This window comes from Erpetoichthys calabaricus, chromosome 4, assembly GCF_900747795.2.
Source record: "Erpetoichthys calabaricus chromosome 4, fErpCal1.3, whole genome shotgun sequence".
NCBI classification, from domain to species: domain Eukaryota; kingdom Metazoa; phylum Chordata; class Cladistia; order Polypteriformes; family Polypteridae; genus Erpetoichthys; species Erpetoichthys calabaricus.
The window spans coordinates 174005416-174022324 of record NC_041397.2 but is presented as its reverse complement, the minus strand read 5'-3'; the positions used below and the strand labels follow the sequence as shown (position 1 = coordinate 174022324).

Below are 16909 nucleotides of genomic sequence, written 5' to 3'. Positions count from 1 at the left end.
TTCTACTTATAAGAACTGATTTGGTGCCTTGCAATTAGATATTGTGCCACTTGATGAAAGGATTTCTCCTTTGTTATTTCTAGTTCTTGAGAGGAAAATTTTTGACATACCTGGTTTACCTGTTACTGAATGGTAGTGGTCGAAATGAGTTAAATGTGGCCTTAGAGTCTTAACAAAATGTTTAATGAATAAACATAATGGCTGGCACTCTCTGATCAAAGGTTAGAAAAGTTGACCTTGACCTTAACAAAATGTTTAATGAATAAACATAATGGCTGGCACTCTCTGATCAAAGGTTAGAAAAGTTGACCTTGACCAGGAATATTTCCTATTTCCAGCAGGGAGTGTTAGCTATGCAGATAAACAGATTGAATGCTGTAAATCCCAATGTGGAAAGGTTCATCATTTTCCAGTGTGGCCTCAAAGCCACAGTGGTGACAAAATAAACACAACAAAAAACGAAAGTCAGTCACGACACAAATAATACATTTATATTTAGCTTGTATTTAAGAATCTTTTATCATGAGACATCCACAATTAGCCACTACCAGGAGACTTTCAATAACGCTTGAGAGACAGGAATTCAACAGTTAGCTTTATTTTCAGTCCTTTGGCCGTTATGTTCTGAAGGTGCTGTCCTGGTGTGCAGAAATTTTGAGGGTGGAAGGCCACAAACAGTTGCAACCTAAAAGCATTAGGGTTTAGCAGGTCAGTAGCTGTGGTGCTCCTGGGGCCTAGCTGTTTTGAGGTTTCAAATGCCAGTGTGAGGTTACACTTTTTTTAACTCTAAAATAATTTTGTTTTGCTACAATAATCCACATAGTGTCTATCTGACACAACCCCAACCCCCCACCCTGATTCTCGAAACATCAGTGGCATAATAATGAAACATAATGCTTGAATTTATATTAAGAAGTTAAAGCAAGCAATTTAACACAGTAACATTGTTATGCTTATTAACTATAATGGCTGGGTAATTTTTCCATAAGTAGAAAAAGAAGTTTTATGAAGTTATGTGTGAACAAGATGGAAATGTGATGATTTACTATATCCCACAGCTAAACACGTCACTCAGACAAATTATATTTCTACTTATCAAAACCTACATCTCATCTTATGGTTTGTAAGCGGCCACACAGCAGAACAAAAAAGGGCTCATCATTTGAGTAATTAAAGCTTACAGATTCTCTAAAGGAGAACGTGAGAGTAGTTCCATACAAGGGTAATTCCTTTTTTCATAACTGATACGTTTGCAAGGTCTAAGTGCTTCTCTGAATACAATTTTAAATTAAAAAAAAATTGTGATGGTACAGTGTACATTTGTGGTGACTGCAAACATACAGTGAAAAGCAAAAATTATCAACTGATGAATAACCTTCAAGTGTAGAAAATGTATACTAGTACTCGGATGGTGGAAGATCACAGATCTTGTGTTCAATTTGGAAACAGACACAGCTTAAGAGATCAATAAAATGAAACTGTACTTGGATTAATTAAAAAAATTTGATATTTTTAATGGCAAAGCTATTTATTCCACAAGAATATATGAATTTTTTAAGCTGCCTTACAGTAAACAGGGCCTATGAGATATCAGGGCAAATGTGGAAAAAAAATTTAAAATTAGCCAAGTACAGTATATTCACTTTGAAAGAGCAAAGGTTTTCATTTCAGAAAACATGCCTTCTGCATTTATGAGGTATGTCCATGACAAAAAAGGAAATTAGAATTAATGAATTTTATCCCTGATTGTTGGTAGTATTTTTTTGTGTTGAAGAAACATTCCTGATCAGTTGTCTGCTCAGGGCTAGCTTTGTGGGTGGAGTTTTCATGTTAGTAATGAAGTAAAAGAGCACATAACTAGTGTGATGAAAAACAGTGCCATTAGTATTGGCAATGGAAATGTCATTTACTAGCAAGCTGAGTACTGTATAGATATTATGTAGAGAGGCATGGTATTTCCAGTGCTTCCTTGATCTAGCATCCTGGTTTTGAAACTCCATGAATTTTGGTTGTTTGTATGAAGTTTGCTTATTCTCCCCAAATGAACATGGGGTTTCTTCCTACATCCACAGAAAAATGCAGTGTAGGATGTACTTCCACTCTTCCAGTTTAGCACCAGGTTTCTCTTCTGCATGAAAGAGGTTGTTCCAACCTTCATTGTGGCCTAACCCTAGGTGGCCTTCTATATGGAGTAGAGTTATGGCCAAGCCGAGAACATAGATGTGGTGCTAGCAACATATAGTGACATCTCAGATCATTCACCTAATATGCAAAATGTAAAACATGGGTAGTTTCTTGTGAGCCTAAACTGGGGGGTTGTAATTTAACAGCATGTGTAGAATAAACAGATTTGGTCAATTAAGAGTGTTTATTGACACATTTGAATATTCCACTATAAAACAAGAACTGAACCTACACACACTAAATCCACATGCACATGGTAAAACAAATTCAATGCACATGCTGACCTGGTTAACAATCAAATCTGAGCTCATGACACTGTGTAATAATAGTAAAACATCTATCTATCTCTAGTAAGATATGTATTTTTATTGTTACTGTACAAACAATGAAATATCTTTTGGATCAAGCCTATAGTTACCTTAAATAAAGGTATACAAGACTAGACATTAAACTACAAGAAGCACAAATAGAGTAGAATAGTTATTATTAACAGTTCCAAATATACACAGAGTAAAAGTAAATGTGTAAGGATAAATAATAAATGAAGTCACAGTGATAATTACAGTCAATGTAATGATCATGAGTTCCACATGGCTCATGTATAAGTGTGTGACTGTGTAGTTGATGCAAAAGTTCAGTTAAATCATTGGTGGTTTCTGTTACATGATGGGGTGGGTTGGATCTCTACAAATGTTCTTTGCTTTTCTGCTGCAGTGGGTAATGAAGATATCTTCCAGTAATGGTAGCTGAGCGCCAGTAATTCTCTGGAGGAATGTTCTGTTCTGGGAGTTGCAGTACGTGATGACAGACTCTATAGTGCATCTGTAGAAGTTAACCACAAGCAGCTGTTTGAGTTGTGCTTTCTTCAGGCTCCTTAGAAAGTGAAGCCTCTGAAGACCTTTCTTGGCCATTGCAGTTGTGTTTGTTGTACGTGACAGATCCTGGTTGATGTGGACTCTGAAGAATCTGAGACTCTCCACTGTCTCCACCCTCTTGCCATTAATGTTGATGGTATGGTGACTGCTGTAGTTCAGTCTCCTGCAGACCCGAATCAGTTCCTTTATTTTCTTGGAATTGAGTGCAACGTTGTTGCTGTCTCCAACTCTCCAGATTCTCAACCTCTTTTCTTTATATGCTGCTTCATCATTATTGGAAATCAGGCCTATCACAGTGGTATCGTCTGCAAACTTTATTATGGTGTTAGTTTCATGTGTAGATTTGCAGTTGTTTGTGAAGAGGGAGTAAAGGAGTGGGCTCAGCACATAGCCCTGTGTTCAGTATTGTGGTTGAAGAGAAGTGCTTACCCATGCTCACAGTTTGTGGTCTGTTAGTGAGGAAATCCAAAATCAAACTGCACAGGTGTGCGTTGAGATCCAGTTTTAGTTTAATAGCTTGTTAGGGTGGGGTGGTGTTGAAGGCAAAGCTGTAGTTGATGAACAGCATCTGCACATAGCCGTCTCTCTGCTCCAGGTGTGACAGGGCACTGTGTATGGTAAGTGAGACAACATCCTCAGTTGACCTATTTGCCCTTTAAGTGAACTGGTATTGGTCCAAAGAGGAGGGGATGTTGCTCTTAATGTGTCTGAGGTCAAGTTGCTCAAAGTACTTCATAACAATAGGGGTCAGGGCCACCAGGTGATAATTGCTCAGGGACCTCACCACTGCCTGTTTTAGAACAGGGACAATTTTAGCGGACTTGAGGCAAGTGGGGACAGCGGCCTGTTCTAGAGAGATATTAAACAGGCTGGTTAACACTGCTATCAGCTGTTTAACACAATGCTTCAAGACTAGGAACGGATATCATTAGAATTTTATCAATATTGATATTGAAATTTATTGATACTCTTACTGATACTTTTCTCCATAATGTGGTGCAAAACAATAGACATGACAAAATGTGAAGAGATTCAACAGTTATTTTAATATAACCTTCTTTTCAAAAGTTAGTTTCCAGTATCCGTGTAATGCTGCTTTGTGACCAGAAGCTAAACTTCAATATATAGGACTATTACACATGTAGAACTATTTACAATGTATTATTCACAGGAAAAATTATTTACAATATACATAACCTCGCATAATAAAAAATATTCTGACCTCATAATTTAATATGTTCTTTAAAAAAAAAAAAAAAAGTCAAGGCATCACCCAAACTACTTCTCCCCTATGCCTATTAAAGAGTTCACTGGGCAGTTGTTAGTAGCACCCTTTCCTCTTGGAGTTAGCGAGGTGAATCGGAAATGCTTGCCAGTACGTTTCCTAGTGCTGCTTTGCTTGGTTGCAGTGTGGTTGTATTAATAAGCAAAAAGTATTATGAACTGTTTATTTTTTAAATAAAAAAAAAAAAAAACTACTTATATAATTCACTAAGCCGACAGGGCATGCAAGACAACCATGGGATACGTACGACATAGCCACGCCCGCCAACTCAGTGACCCGCCCACCAACGCTAAGACCATGGGATACGATGACAACTCACAGAGCCATGCCTGCCGACAACTCACAGAGCCACGCCCACCAACTCTAAGAATTCACTTAAGTCCATGGCAAGCAAGACGCACGCAAGACAGAGCCACGCCCGCCAACTCACAGAGCCCCGCAGACCAACAATGTTTTCATTAATCAAGAACGAAAGTCGGAGATTCGAAGACTGTCGCATACCATCGTAGTACCGACCATAAACAATGACGACTGGCGATCCGGCGGCGTTATTCCCATGACCCGCCGGGCAGCCGACCAGGTAACCAAAGTCTTTGGGTTCCGGGGGGAGTATGGTTGCAAAGCTGAAACTTAAAGGAATTGACGGAAGGGCACCACCAGGTGTGGAGCCTTTCACTTCATTTGACTCAACACAGGAAACGTCACCCGGCCCGGACATGAAGAGGATTGACAGATTGATAGCTTTTTCTCCATTCTGTGGTTGGTGGTGCATGGCCGTTCTTAGTTGGTGGAGCGATTTGTCTGGTTAATTCCAATAACGAACGAAATTCCCTCCTGCTAAATAGTTACGCGACCCCCAAGCGGTCGGCATCCAACTACTTAGAGGGACAAGTGGCGAGGAATTCCCAGTAAGTGTGGGTCATACGCTCGCACTGATTAAGTCCCTGCCCTTTGTATACATCCCCCGTCGCTACTACCATGGTCGGGTGACTTGGTGGATTATATATAGAAAAGCAGCCGGAACTCAAAGAACCATGAAACGTCAACGTGGCTCAGAGGTGCATGTTGACTGTAGCAGAGACGAAAGCGAAAGCTGCACCCACCACACAATGAAACTGCTCGGGATCCTGGTTGGCAATTCCTGAGGCAGACACACGATCCAGTCCCACCCTCCAGAAATTACTATGTCTGGTGTGACGTGTGCATCCTCTTGGCCTAATCCAGTGAGCTGGATTACCCTTAGGGAATCATGTCACATAGCCATAGTGCAGCATTTGACACTTCCTTACAATGCAGGTAATGTGCCTCATTTAGGACTCACTGAGTGGCCACTCGTTTGACACAAAGTCAAACCAGTGGTATCCGAGGATACTCTGAAGAGGCACAGTACTGAAGGACTCCATTCTTTAAGGACACAGGATAACGTCAATGTCTCCCAACCATATAACAAAACAAGAAGCTCCTGAACTCTAAAGACTTGTACCTTTGTCCTTTTGCAAAGATATCGAGAGCGCCACACACCCCTTTCCAGTGACCTCATGCTCTCCCATTCCATCTACTAACTTGATAGGAAGAGTCACAAGAGACAGGAATGTCACTGTCGAGGTAATTAAAATTCTTGACAAGGTCAACATTCTCTCTGCAGAAAGACACAGTGCTGACAGATGTGCCCAAGAGGTCATTAAAGGCCTGTATCTTGGTTTTTATCTAGGATACTCGCAAGCCCAGATGCTCAGGCTCCTCATTCAGTCTCTCAAGAGCTCCAATCATAGACTCTATTAACTCCGCGAAGATCACAGCATCATTGGCAAAGTCAAGATCACTGGATCTTTCTTCACCAATAGATGCCTCACAGCCGCTGGACCTCACGACTGTGCCCAACACCCAGTCCATGCAAGCACTGAACAGTGCAGGAGCAAGAACACACCCCTGATGAACCCCAGAATCAAATGGGAAAAGCGCAGAGGTTCTGCCTCCGCTCCTCTCTGCATAGCACTCGCATCACCAGTGTTCAGGCTGCCCATGATATCCAGCAACTTTGGGGGATCCCACAAAGTGTCAGGATGTTCCACAGGGCAGCTTAATCAACTGAGTCAAACGCTTTACAAAAATCGTCAAAGGCTGCAAACAAACTGCCAGTGTTTGCATTTGCGCTCCACGAGAATGGTGGTTACACTGTGGAAATGTAGTTTCACGTACAGTGATGCTGCAAAGTGACATCAGCAATAAACTAATCATTGACAAAAATCACAACATGAATCATAATTTTATACTTAGCTTGTATTAAAGATTATTTTACATACAAATCCACAAACCACCTCTCCCATGCAATGCCTGATAAAAGTTCAGATATACAGTAAATGCGTCAGTTGGCTGTAGTGCTCTCAGTGCTCTGCACCATTCCAAATGCTGTCAGAGCTTGCAGAAGTTTGGAGGGTTGCAAGGTAAAGAGGGTTACAATTCAGACGTCAAAAGATTGAGCAAGTTCAACAGTTGTAGCTGTGGTTCAGTTGTGGGGTTTCAAATTCCAGCATGAAGTCATACTTTATTGTACCTTTTAAGGTAATAATAATACTATTTTGGTACAGTAAAGCAATAGGTGTTGAAAACAGGAGCTTCTGAGAACAAAGCACATTATCATAGTTCCTACTGGTATAGTCTAGGAATTAACTTTCATACAGACTGATGATGTACAATAAAAACAAAAAGCAAAAATGCAGGTTATTTCAGTGTAAGGCTTATTGAATATACAGACCACAGTGACCCATTGGATATTGACCAAACTTCATGGCACCTACCTGTGTGTTTTGTCTTGGTAGAGTAATATATATATTGCTCTACTTTCCCCTATTGTATTATTAATATGTAGCCTTAGAATGCCTAATCTCACAGACTTACCACTGTTTATAAGGTATTATTGTATATAACTTATCCCCACCTTCCCTTCTATATCTATAACCTTAGGCAATTAGAAATAGTAAAAGACAAGCAGAAGTTAAGTTACAGTTTAAACAATGTATTAGTATTATTGATAATATTCATAAATAATAACAAAATGCAAAGTACTTTTGAATATTGGCAACCATACAACCTGATTAAATGATGATATGTAGTTCAGGTGGCACACAGACTTCTGGTTACTTAAATGTCTCTAGTTAAGGCATCATTGATGCTCAGCTTTCAGCCACATGGCTGTTCAAAATGGCTGCTGAGCTGTGCTGTTCATTGTGTTCTCTTCAGGTTAGCAAGAGAGATGCTTCTTCATCATATGTTGGTTGGTAAGAGAGAGATACTGAGGTTAAACACATACATTTATAGATGTTCTGTCCAAACCCGAGAGCCAATAGCACATCATGGTACTTAAAGGCTTCTGACCAAACAGCCATACTTCAGACCAATGGGGGAAATAGAACAACTTAACACCTGCCACCAAACCATATGTTAAAGTACACCTTAGCCCATTTGCGGGGGTAGAAATGACTTTAGCAAAGAAACACTTGCCAAACTGGTTTAAAACACACATCCCCCAAATCCTGTTGTAAAATTCAAACAGACCCATTCCTAAAGGGGGGGGGGGGGGGGGATGGCTTCGGGACACTAAATTACACTGCTTTGTCTAAATTACAAATAAAGATATACAGTACAAAATATTCATCAAGTTATATGTAAAATCTCACATCACAACACTCCACCCCGATGAATGTTTTGTACAATGTCTTTATAAACAGTCTTAATTGTTTAAAGAGTCTGATGCATAACTTGTGCATTGATTTGCAGTATTTGCTGTCCCAGTGTTAAAAGTTGTCCATGACCATTTGTCCATTACATATCTTCTTTAATTCAAAGACAATCTGAAGAACTTGGATGCGCTTCTGATGACTTGTATCTGCTCCGGCTTGCTTCAACTGTTTGTTTAGCTTTCTGCAGTCTTCATATGTCATCAGATCTGGTGGTTCAAAATGAGACAAGTCCACACCTTCCACTAAACTAGCCCACTGAAATTTAAGTCTATTGAGTGAATTCCTAAAACTGACCTTTGTTCTTTACTGGTTTTGTGTCTAACTGCTAATTAGACCCCTGTCCTAAACTATTAATTTAAGCATATGCAGCTGTACAATTAATATCAAAATTTGAAAGGTAACATGCCACAGGTGCCAGTACAACCAGTTCTGCCCAAGTGAGAGCACATGTGCCACTGCATAAACTGTTCACAAACCAACCTCTGTGGCCCCTCTTCACACATTTGGAGTTGATTTAGTTGCCTCTTGTGCTTTCCTACCCATGGTGCAACTCTTGACTGCCATCAGCCTTTACCAGTATAGGCTGGCATCACCACCATGAGACATCACAGCTATGCAACACATCATTCCCCCTGTAGGCCACCCCTAGAGTTGTTTGCTCACCATATGCGTACTCGATGTGCTAAACACCTCAGTTCAGAATTGGCCCAATGGTCCTGCGCCTGTACCACAGCTGATAACCTCAGCAGGGCTTCCGTATTTTCCCCAATTACACTATACCTAAACATCGGAGCCCATATGACTTGCAAATGTACCAGCTGCACCTGCTTTCCTAAAAAGTTCACAAATTTGCTCAGTATACCGCTCTTTAATAATAGTATTAATGATATTAATTATCCCACTTAATTAATTAATACCCAGAATGTATACTTTATGAGCCCAAAATTAATCCCCTTATTTTGGCATTCCTAACTGGTTTGTTCAGTTTCCACCCCTTGGAATATAAATTTGCTGCAGTAATGAACAAACCTTTCGTTTTAAACTATAGCCATTCTGACTAGCCTTATCATTGCATGACTTGTGGACTTGTTACTCACTTAAACCCCAGTAAGTGTCTTTTCCTTGCTGTCTGTTCAGTTCTTCTTCATGTCTTCGTCTTTAGTCTTTGCTTGTTGTCTTTTCCTGTTTCTTTTTTCATTCCGCTATGTAGGCAGGTCTGCAAAATGGAAGGTGACAAAGCAGTTTCTGTCCATCTCATCTTCTTGGTTGTTAACCTGGTGCCAACACTCAAACTTTGCTTCCTGGCATTCATTGGAACAGCTTGGCTACTAGTGCCACTCTGCTCCAATGTGCTAATGGTAACCCAATCTCCTGCATGGATTTTACTCTGCTAATTGCCTTCACTATTTATTACCTGCACAAACCCAAAGTCTGTAAAACCTTACAATAGAAGTTGCACTATTACAAAAGGCCAGAAAATTGAAACAGAAATAACTATTTCCTTTTCCTGTCTTCCTGCGCTACCCTTCTATTTTTTTTCATTGCCTGTGTGTCCTTTTTTATTTTATTGTATGGTAAATGCTACTTGAAAGTGTGGACTATAACCTCTCCAAAATCCCAATTCTAAATCCAGCATCTCTCCTAAAACTGACCTGTGTTCTTTACCCAAGACCAGCTCACTTTTCTCCATTTTATTACAGAGAGATTCATAGGCTGTCTTTTTAAACAACTGGTCAGTCAGGTTTTGAATTACTGAACCTAAGTGTGTGTGCTTTTTAATTACTGCTGGCCCCAGCACAGCTGTTATGACCCTCACACCCCTGTGCATTCCTGACTTGCTGCCTGAGCTTGTAAACCTTCCTGCTGCACCATCCCCCATCCTTTGTTCTTTGGCTTGTCCTGATTCATTCAAACCAAATCCTAAACTGGTGCACTTTGTTTCCAACTCAGCCATTCTTGCATTAGCACTTTTAGACCTTTCACACACAAACACTTGAATTCCACTAATTTCCATTGTTCTTTGTTTTAATTCCACACTTTCTTTACTCATTATCTTTAAACCATTATCCATTTCATGCCCTCTAGTCAACAATTGCCATTCACACTTACCAGCTTCTCTGCCTTCTATCTGATTTCTTTGTCCTAAATCAAATTTCAGTGCAGCACTGGTTACCTTTCTTAACAGTGGTGAAATATCTATCGGTGTAGCATGTTCTTTAAACACTGGACAGACCTCAGAATCACTTGGAGATTGTGGTGCAATGGAGAATAATAATGGAAGAAAACATCCTTTCTGTTTTCCCTTCCTTTCATCTCTCTCCTTTTCCTTGCACTCACATTCCCACTCTTTATCTGAGCACCCATCTGTCTCAGGTAAGTCACCCACCCATGTTTTAGGGTTCCAGTAAGATCCCATTACTATTGCCCTAACTTTCACCATAGGTGGTTTTCTCTCCTTGTTTCCTCTGCTTTCTGTGCTTTCCACAGTGGGTGTTCTACATGCTAGCACTTCGCAATTTTCACACCAACTGTTACATCTTTCAAAACTCTCACACAACATTCCACAACTTTCACTTTCATTCACTTTGCTATTTTCTTCCTCACACTGATCTTCGTTATTACCAATAATACAAGATAGTAAACCTCTTATAACAGCAGCTGTCTTCTTTATACCTGATTTCTGTTTTCCTGCTTTTAATCCTTCCAGCCCCCTTCCATTTTGTGGCATGCTCAGCTTCTGCTTTCTCTACCTGCACTACAGGTTTCCTAGCTTTAGCCTGCTTGCTTCTGCCACTCCACTGGAAGATGGCTGACTTTAATATAAATTTAGGCATTTCTGAGTCTACAATTATAATCTAATACAATTTGCCACCTTCGTTATGGGTTGGCCTACTTTTGCCCCTGTAAGCAAACATACATACATACATACACAAAGATCCCAAACAAATAAGTGCCGTATGAATGATGCATGCATGTCCCATCACTCCCTAGCACTTTAACCACTTAAATGCCGTATGAATGACGCATGCAATGTTCCACCACTCTCTAGCACTTTAATTAGGGACTCACTACCACCAGCACTAACAAACAGGCGGGTGTCCTTGTGACACACATGAAGTCTCTACACTGTTGGTTATATTCCATTCAACAACCAAACAATGTTTTACTTCCACCGCATTTGTACACTGGACGCCCTAAAATTCACATACATACACACACATATACATCAACAGTATTTGCAAACAAGGTGCAAAACATGGTTACCCCAAATCCTACCCGACTACGCCAATTGTTTTGTCTGACAAGGTGCAAAACAATTGTTACCCCAAAATCCTGCCGACTACGCCAATTGTTTTGTCTTGGTAGAGTAATATATATATTGCTCTACTTTCCCCTATTGTATTATTAATATGTAGCCTTAGAATGCCTAATCTCACAGATTTACCACTGTTTATAAGGTATTATTGTATATAACTTATCCCCACCTTCCCTTCTATATCTATAACCTTAGGCAATTAGAAATAGTAAAAGACAAGCAGAAGTTAAGTTACAGTTTAAACAATGTATTAGTATTATTGATAATATTCATAAATAATAACAAAATGCAAAGTACATTTGAATATTGGCAACCATACAACCTGATTAAATGATGATATGTAGTTCAGGTGGCACACAGACTTCTGGTTACTTAAATGTCTCTAGTTAAGGCATCATTGATGCTCAGCTTTCAGCCACATGTCTGTTCAAAATGGCTGCTGAGCTGTGCTGTTCATTGTGTTCTCTTCAGGTTAGCAAGAGAGATGCTTCTTCATCATATGTTGGTTGGTAAGAGAGAGATACTGAGGTTAAACACATACATTTATAGATGTTCTGTCCAAACCCGAGAGCCAATAGCACATCATGGTACTTAAAGGCTTCTGACCAAACAGCCATACTTCAGACCAATGGGGGAAATAGAACAACTTAACACCTGCCACCAAACCATATGTTAAAGTACACCTTAGCCCATTTGCGGGGGTAGAAATGACTTTAGCAAAGAAACACTTGCCAAACTGGTTTAAAACACACATCCCCCAAATCCTGTTGTAAAATTCAAACAGACTCATTCCTAAAGTTGGGCTTCGGGACACTAAATTACACTGCTTTGTCTAAATTACAAATAAAGATATACAGTACAAAATATTCATCAAGTTATATGTAAAATCTCACATCACAACACTGTGTCACATTTTTTTGTTTGATCTGTAGTTTTTGATTACTTTTTAGATGCTTAAAAATGTATCTCTCAAGTATAACTGCAAAAATATACAAAAGGCATTCACTGCATGACCCTGATCTTCTCTCCCTTTTTATCTGAGCTCTCAACTTAAGTTGAAAGTCATTCTTCTCTGTTGCACTTGATTCTTAGTGGTAACTGACCCATTTTCTCCTGCATACTTTGGTTTTGCTGCCTGCTGAGCCTTCCTGATTTCATTTGCTGAGATCCCTTGATATTTCAGATAAGCAATCAAATGGCTTAAACATTTTTTTTTATTACTTTTTGTATCACATATTTACAGCCTGTATTAATTAGCCCTAAACCTTTTACTTTTTTTTCAGGGTAGTGAATTACTGAGGAGAGGTTTCTTAACAAGAATGGGACTTCTGACAATGGGAGGATCATCTCTTTTGTACATGAGATGGAGAATTATGGGTACAGGCCCTCCAGCCTTTACAGAAGTAGATAATCCAGCCTCATTTTCAGATAATATACTTGTGAGAGTAAGTATTAAAAATGAATGTTGTCTTCATACTCTGGAAGATATGATATGAAATGTCATTGGGACAGTTTTAAAGATAATGCACGTTAGTGTACTGTATTTTATTTTATTCATAATAATAGCCCACATTTTAGAATTCCAGATAGTCACGTTGTAATTTTCAGCATGTGTATGTTATTTGAGGCAGTAGACTGATGAGAAACAACCAACTAACTGAAGAATGTCCTAGTGTTCCACATTGTATTCCTTTATTTGATTGAGTTATAGGTATACTCATGCCAAAAGTGCAAAGATAGATAGATAGAGACATAGTGCAGTCCTAATTGGAGCATGAAAATCGTTGAATTCTTAAATACCATATTTTAGTCATCTACCCTTTATATGCTTTAAAGAGATTAAGAGAAAAATGTTTTTATTCTGTAAAATTTCTTTTGTATATTTGTTAAATTTGCATTTTGTATATGTGTGTGTTTATTTTTTTCTAGTTTTTAATTTTAAAATGGTGAGGGATAGGCCTGGCCCCTGCAAGTCTGAATTGGATTATGTGAATTGAAGTATACTCCATCCATCCATTTTCCAACCCGTTGAATCCGAACACAGGGTCAAGAGGGTGTGCTGGAGCCAATCCCAGCCAACACAGGGCACAAGCCAGGAACCAATCCCGGGCAGGGTGCCAACCCACTGCAGTTGAAGTATACTCTGTTATGTAAAACTAGGCATGACAGAATAAAACACAGAATTATTCAAATTTTAAAAAATACCTATTTGAAGGGGGATGTATTGAACTAGGGGCGGCACGGTGGCGCAGTGGGTAGCGCTGCTGCCTCGCAGTTGGGAGACCTGGGGACCCGGGTTCGTTTCCCGGGTCCTCCTTGCGTGGAGTTTGCATGTTCTCCCCGTGTCTGCGTGGGTTTCCTCCGGGCGCTCCGGTTTCCTCCCACAGTCCAAAGACATGCAGGTTAGGTGGATTGGCGATTCTAAATTGGCCCTAGTGTGTGCTTGGTGTGTGGGTGTGTTTGTGTGTGTCCTGCGGTGGGTTGGCACCCTGCCCAGGATTGGTTCCTGCCTTGTGCCCTGTGTTGGCTGGGATTGGCTCCAGCAGACCCCGTGACCCTGTAGTTAGGATTCAGCGGGTTGGAAAATGGATGGATGGATGGATGTATTGAACTATGGCTTGCTTTATCCCCATGTGTGTTAGATCATTTTGAGAACTGCACCTTGTGGTGAGTGGCTGAGTGTGGTACCCAGCTGGGATGCCCAGCAGGACCGGAGGAGGGCTTATGCCTCCTCCAGACCATGAGGGGGCGACTGCCCTGGTGGCTTTGGGGACCATGGGAACAGAGCTTAGAAGCTCAACCCTATAGGGCCCCGTGGTCACTGCCAGGGGGTGCCCCAATGCCTGAGGAGCCCTGGCCCTCAGCACTTCCGCCACACCCAGAAGTGCTGGGGGGAAGAAGACCAGGGACACCCGGAGTGCTTCTGGGTGCACAGCCGGCACTTCCACCACACTGGGCAGTGCCGGCGTAAGCTAATCGGGAGGCACCTGGAGCACGTCCGGGTGTGTATAAAAGGGGCCGCCTCCCTCCATTCGATGGCTGGAGTCGGGAGGAAGCAAGACGGAGCTCGGGAGGAGAGGAGTGGAGGCAGACCAGAGAAAGAGAGGCATTGTGAGGCCTGGACTTTGGGGGAGTTTTGGGGTTGTGTGTTTCACTTGTGTAAATATTGGAAGTAAACGTGTGTTGGGTGAACTAACGATGTCTGCCTGTCTGTGTCCGGGCCAGTTTCCACAACCTTTACAAAATAGCGTGGATTTTTCTCAGATTAACATGTCACGTTTGCACATTACATCCAGGGACAGCCTACTTATACTGGTTCTACGCCTTCTGATGCTAATAATAAAACAAATAACCTTCTGTCCAGTAAGAAACAATAGTTCATGACTGTTATGTGGAAGTTGTCAGCAGACAACTCTCATCTGTAAATTGTATCTGACAAAAAAAGGTGACTCTTAAACGCTGATTTATATTTTGTGCAGCTGGTTGATGTAGCTCTAGGAAGACAGTGGTGGGTAGTAAGCTTGAGTAGTCCCAAGATGGTTTGAAGAGATATTTCAAAGAGCTGGTTGTCATATTTGTTCGAAGACTTCATTTTTCTTGCCTACTGTTTAAGTAGAAGGGTGCAGACTTAGTCATTCAGCCTTAGTTGCAACAACACATTGTGGATATTTTTTTTCCCAGTGGTTAATTAACATGGAACATCTGTTAGTATTGAGAATCAATGTTGTTTTTTTCTTCAAAATTCCTTTATATACAGTGCATCCGGAAAGTATTCACAGAGTATCACTTTTTCCACATTTTGTTATGTTACAGCCTTATTCCAAAATGGATTAAATTCATTTTTTTCCACAGAATTCTACACAAAACACCCCATAATGACAATGTGAAAAAAGTTTACTTGAGGTTTTTGCAAATTTATTAAAAATAAAAAAACTGAGAAATCACATGTACATAAGTATTCACAGCCTTTGCTCAGTACTTTTGTTGATGCACCTTTGGCAGCAATTACAGCCTCAAGTCTTTTTGAATATGATGCTACAAGCTTGGCACACCTATCCTTGGTCAGTTTCGCCCATTCCTCTTTGCAGCACCTCTCAAGCTCCATCAGGTTGGATGGGAAGTGTTGTCGTACAGCCATTTTAAGATCTCTCCAGAGATGTTCAATTGGATTCAAGTCTGGGCTCTGGCTGGGCCACTCAAGGACAGTCACAGAGTTGTCCTGAAGCCACTCCTTTGATATCTTGGCTGTGTGCTTAGGGTCGTTGTCCTGCTGAAAGATGAACCGTCGCTCCAGTCTGAGGTCAAGAGCGCTCTGGAGCAGATTTTCATCCAGGATGTCTCTGTACATTGCTGCAGTCATCTTTCCCTTTATCCTAACTAGTCTCCCAGTTTCTGCCACTGAAAAACATCCCCACAGCATGATGCTGCCACCACCATGCTTCACTGTAGGGATGGTATTGGCCTGGTGATGAGCGGTGCCTGGTTTCCTCCAAACGTGACGCCTGGCATTCACACCAAAGAGTTCTTCAATCTTTGTCTCATCAGACCAGAGAATTTTCCTTCTCATGGTCTGAGAGTCCTTTAGATGCCTTTTGGCAAACTCCAGGCGGGCTGCCATGTGCCTTTTACTAAGGAGTGGCTTCCGTCTGGCCACTCTACCATACAGGCCTGATTGGTGGATTGCTGCAGAGATGGTTGTCCTTCTGGAAGGTTCTCCTCTCTCCACAGAGGACCTCTGGAGCTCAGACAGAGTGACCATCGGGTTCTTGGTCACCTCCCTGACTAAGGCCCTTCTCCCCCGATCGCTCAGTTTAGATGGCTGGCCAGCTCTAGGAAGAGTCCTGGTGGTTTCGAACTTCTTCCACTTACAGATGATGGAGGCCACTGTGCTCATTGGGACCTTCAAAGCAGCAGAAATGTTTCTGTAACCTTCTCCAGATTTGTGCCTCGAGACAATCCTGTCTCGGAGGTCTACAGACAATTTCTTTGACTTCATGCTTGGTTTGTGCTCTGACATGAACTGTCAACTGTGGGACCTTATATAGACAGGTGTGTGCCTTTCCAAATCATGTCCAATCAACTGAATTTACCACAGGTGGACTCCAATTAAGCTGCAGAAACATCTCAAGGATGATCAGGGGAAACAGGATGCACCTGAGCTCAATTTTGAGCTTCATGGCAAAGGCTGTGAATACTTATGTACATGTGCTTTCTCAATTTTATTATTTTTAATAAATTTGCAAAAACCTCAAGTAAACTTTTTTCACATTGTCATTATGGGGTGTTGTGTGTAGAATTCTGAGGAAAAAATTGAATTTAATCCATTTTGGAATAAGGCTGTAACATAACAAAATGTGGAAAAGGTGATGCGCTGTGAATACTTTCCGGATGCACTGTATTTTGTAACATAAATAATCATCTTCTATATCTGTAAAACACATTTTATTGAATTGACCTGTCATTCAAAAGGTAGATCTCTCTTGGATCAATGCATTGAAAGGTAAGTTAC

The 16909-nt window shown here is 40.9% G+C and overlaps 1 protein-coding gene across 7 annotated transcripts in view; it reads left to right on the top strand.

Moving 5' to 3' along the window:
• The window catches only part of tmtc4 (transmembrane O-mannosyltransferase targeting cadherins 4), a 163196-nt gene that overhangs the window by 49559 nt on the left and 96728 nt on the right, over positions 1-16909 (top strand). For all 7 annotated transcript variants that reach the window (XM_028799964.2, XM_028799967.2, XM_051926072.1 and 4 more), the window contains one exon: positions 12684-12845. In XM_028799964.2, the coding sequence (XP_028655797.1) occupies positions 12684-12845 (162 nt within the window). The remainder of the gene's footprint in view (positions 1-12683; positions 12846-16909) is intronic.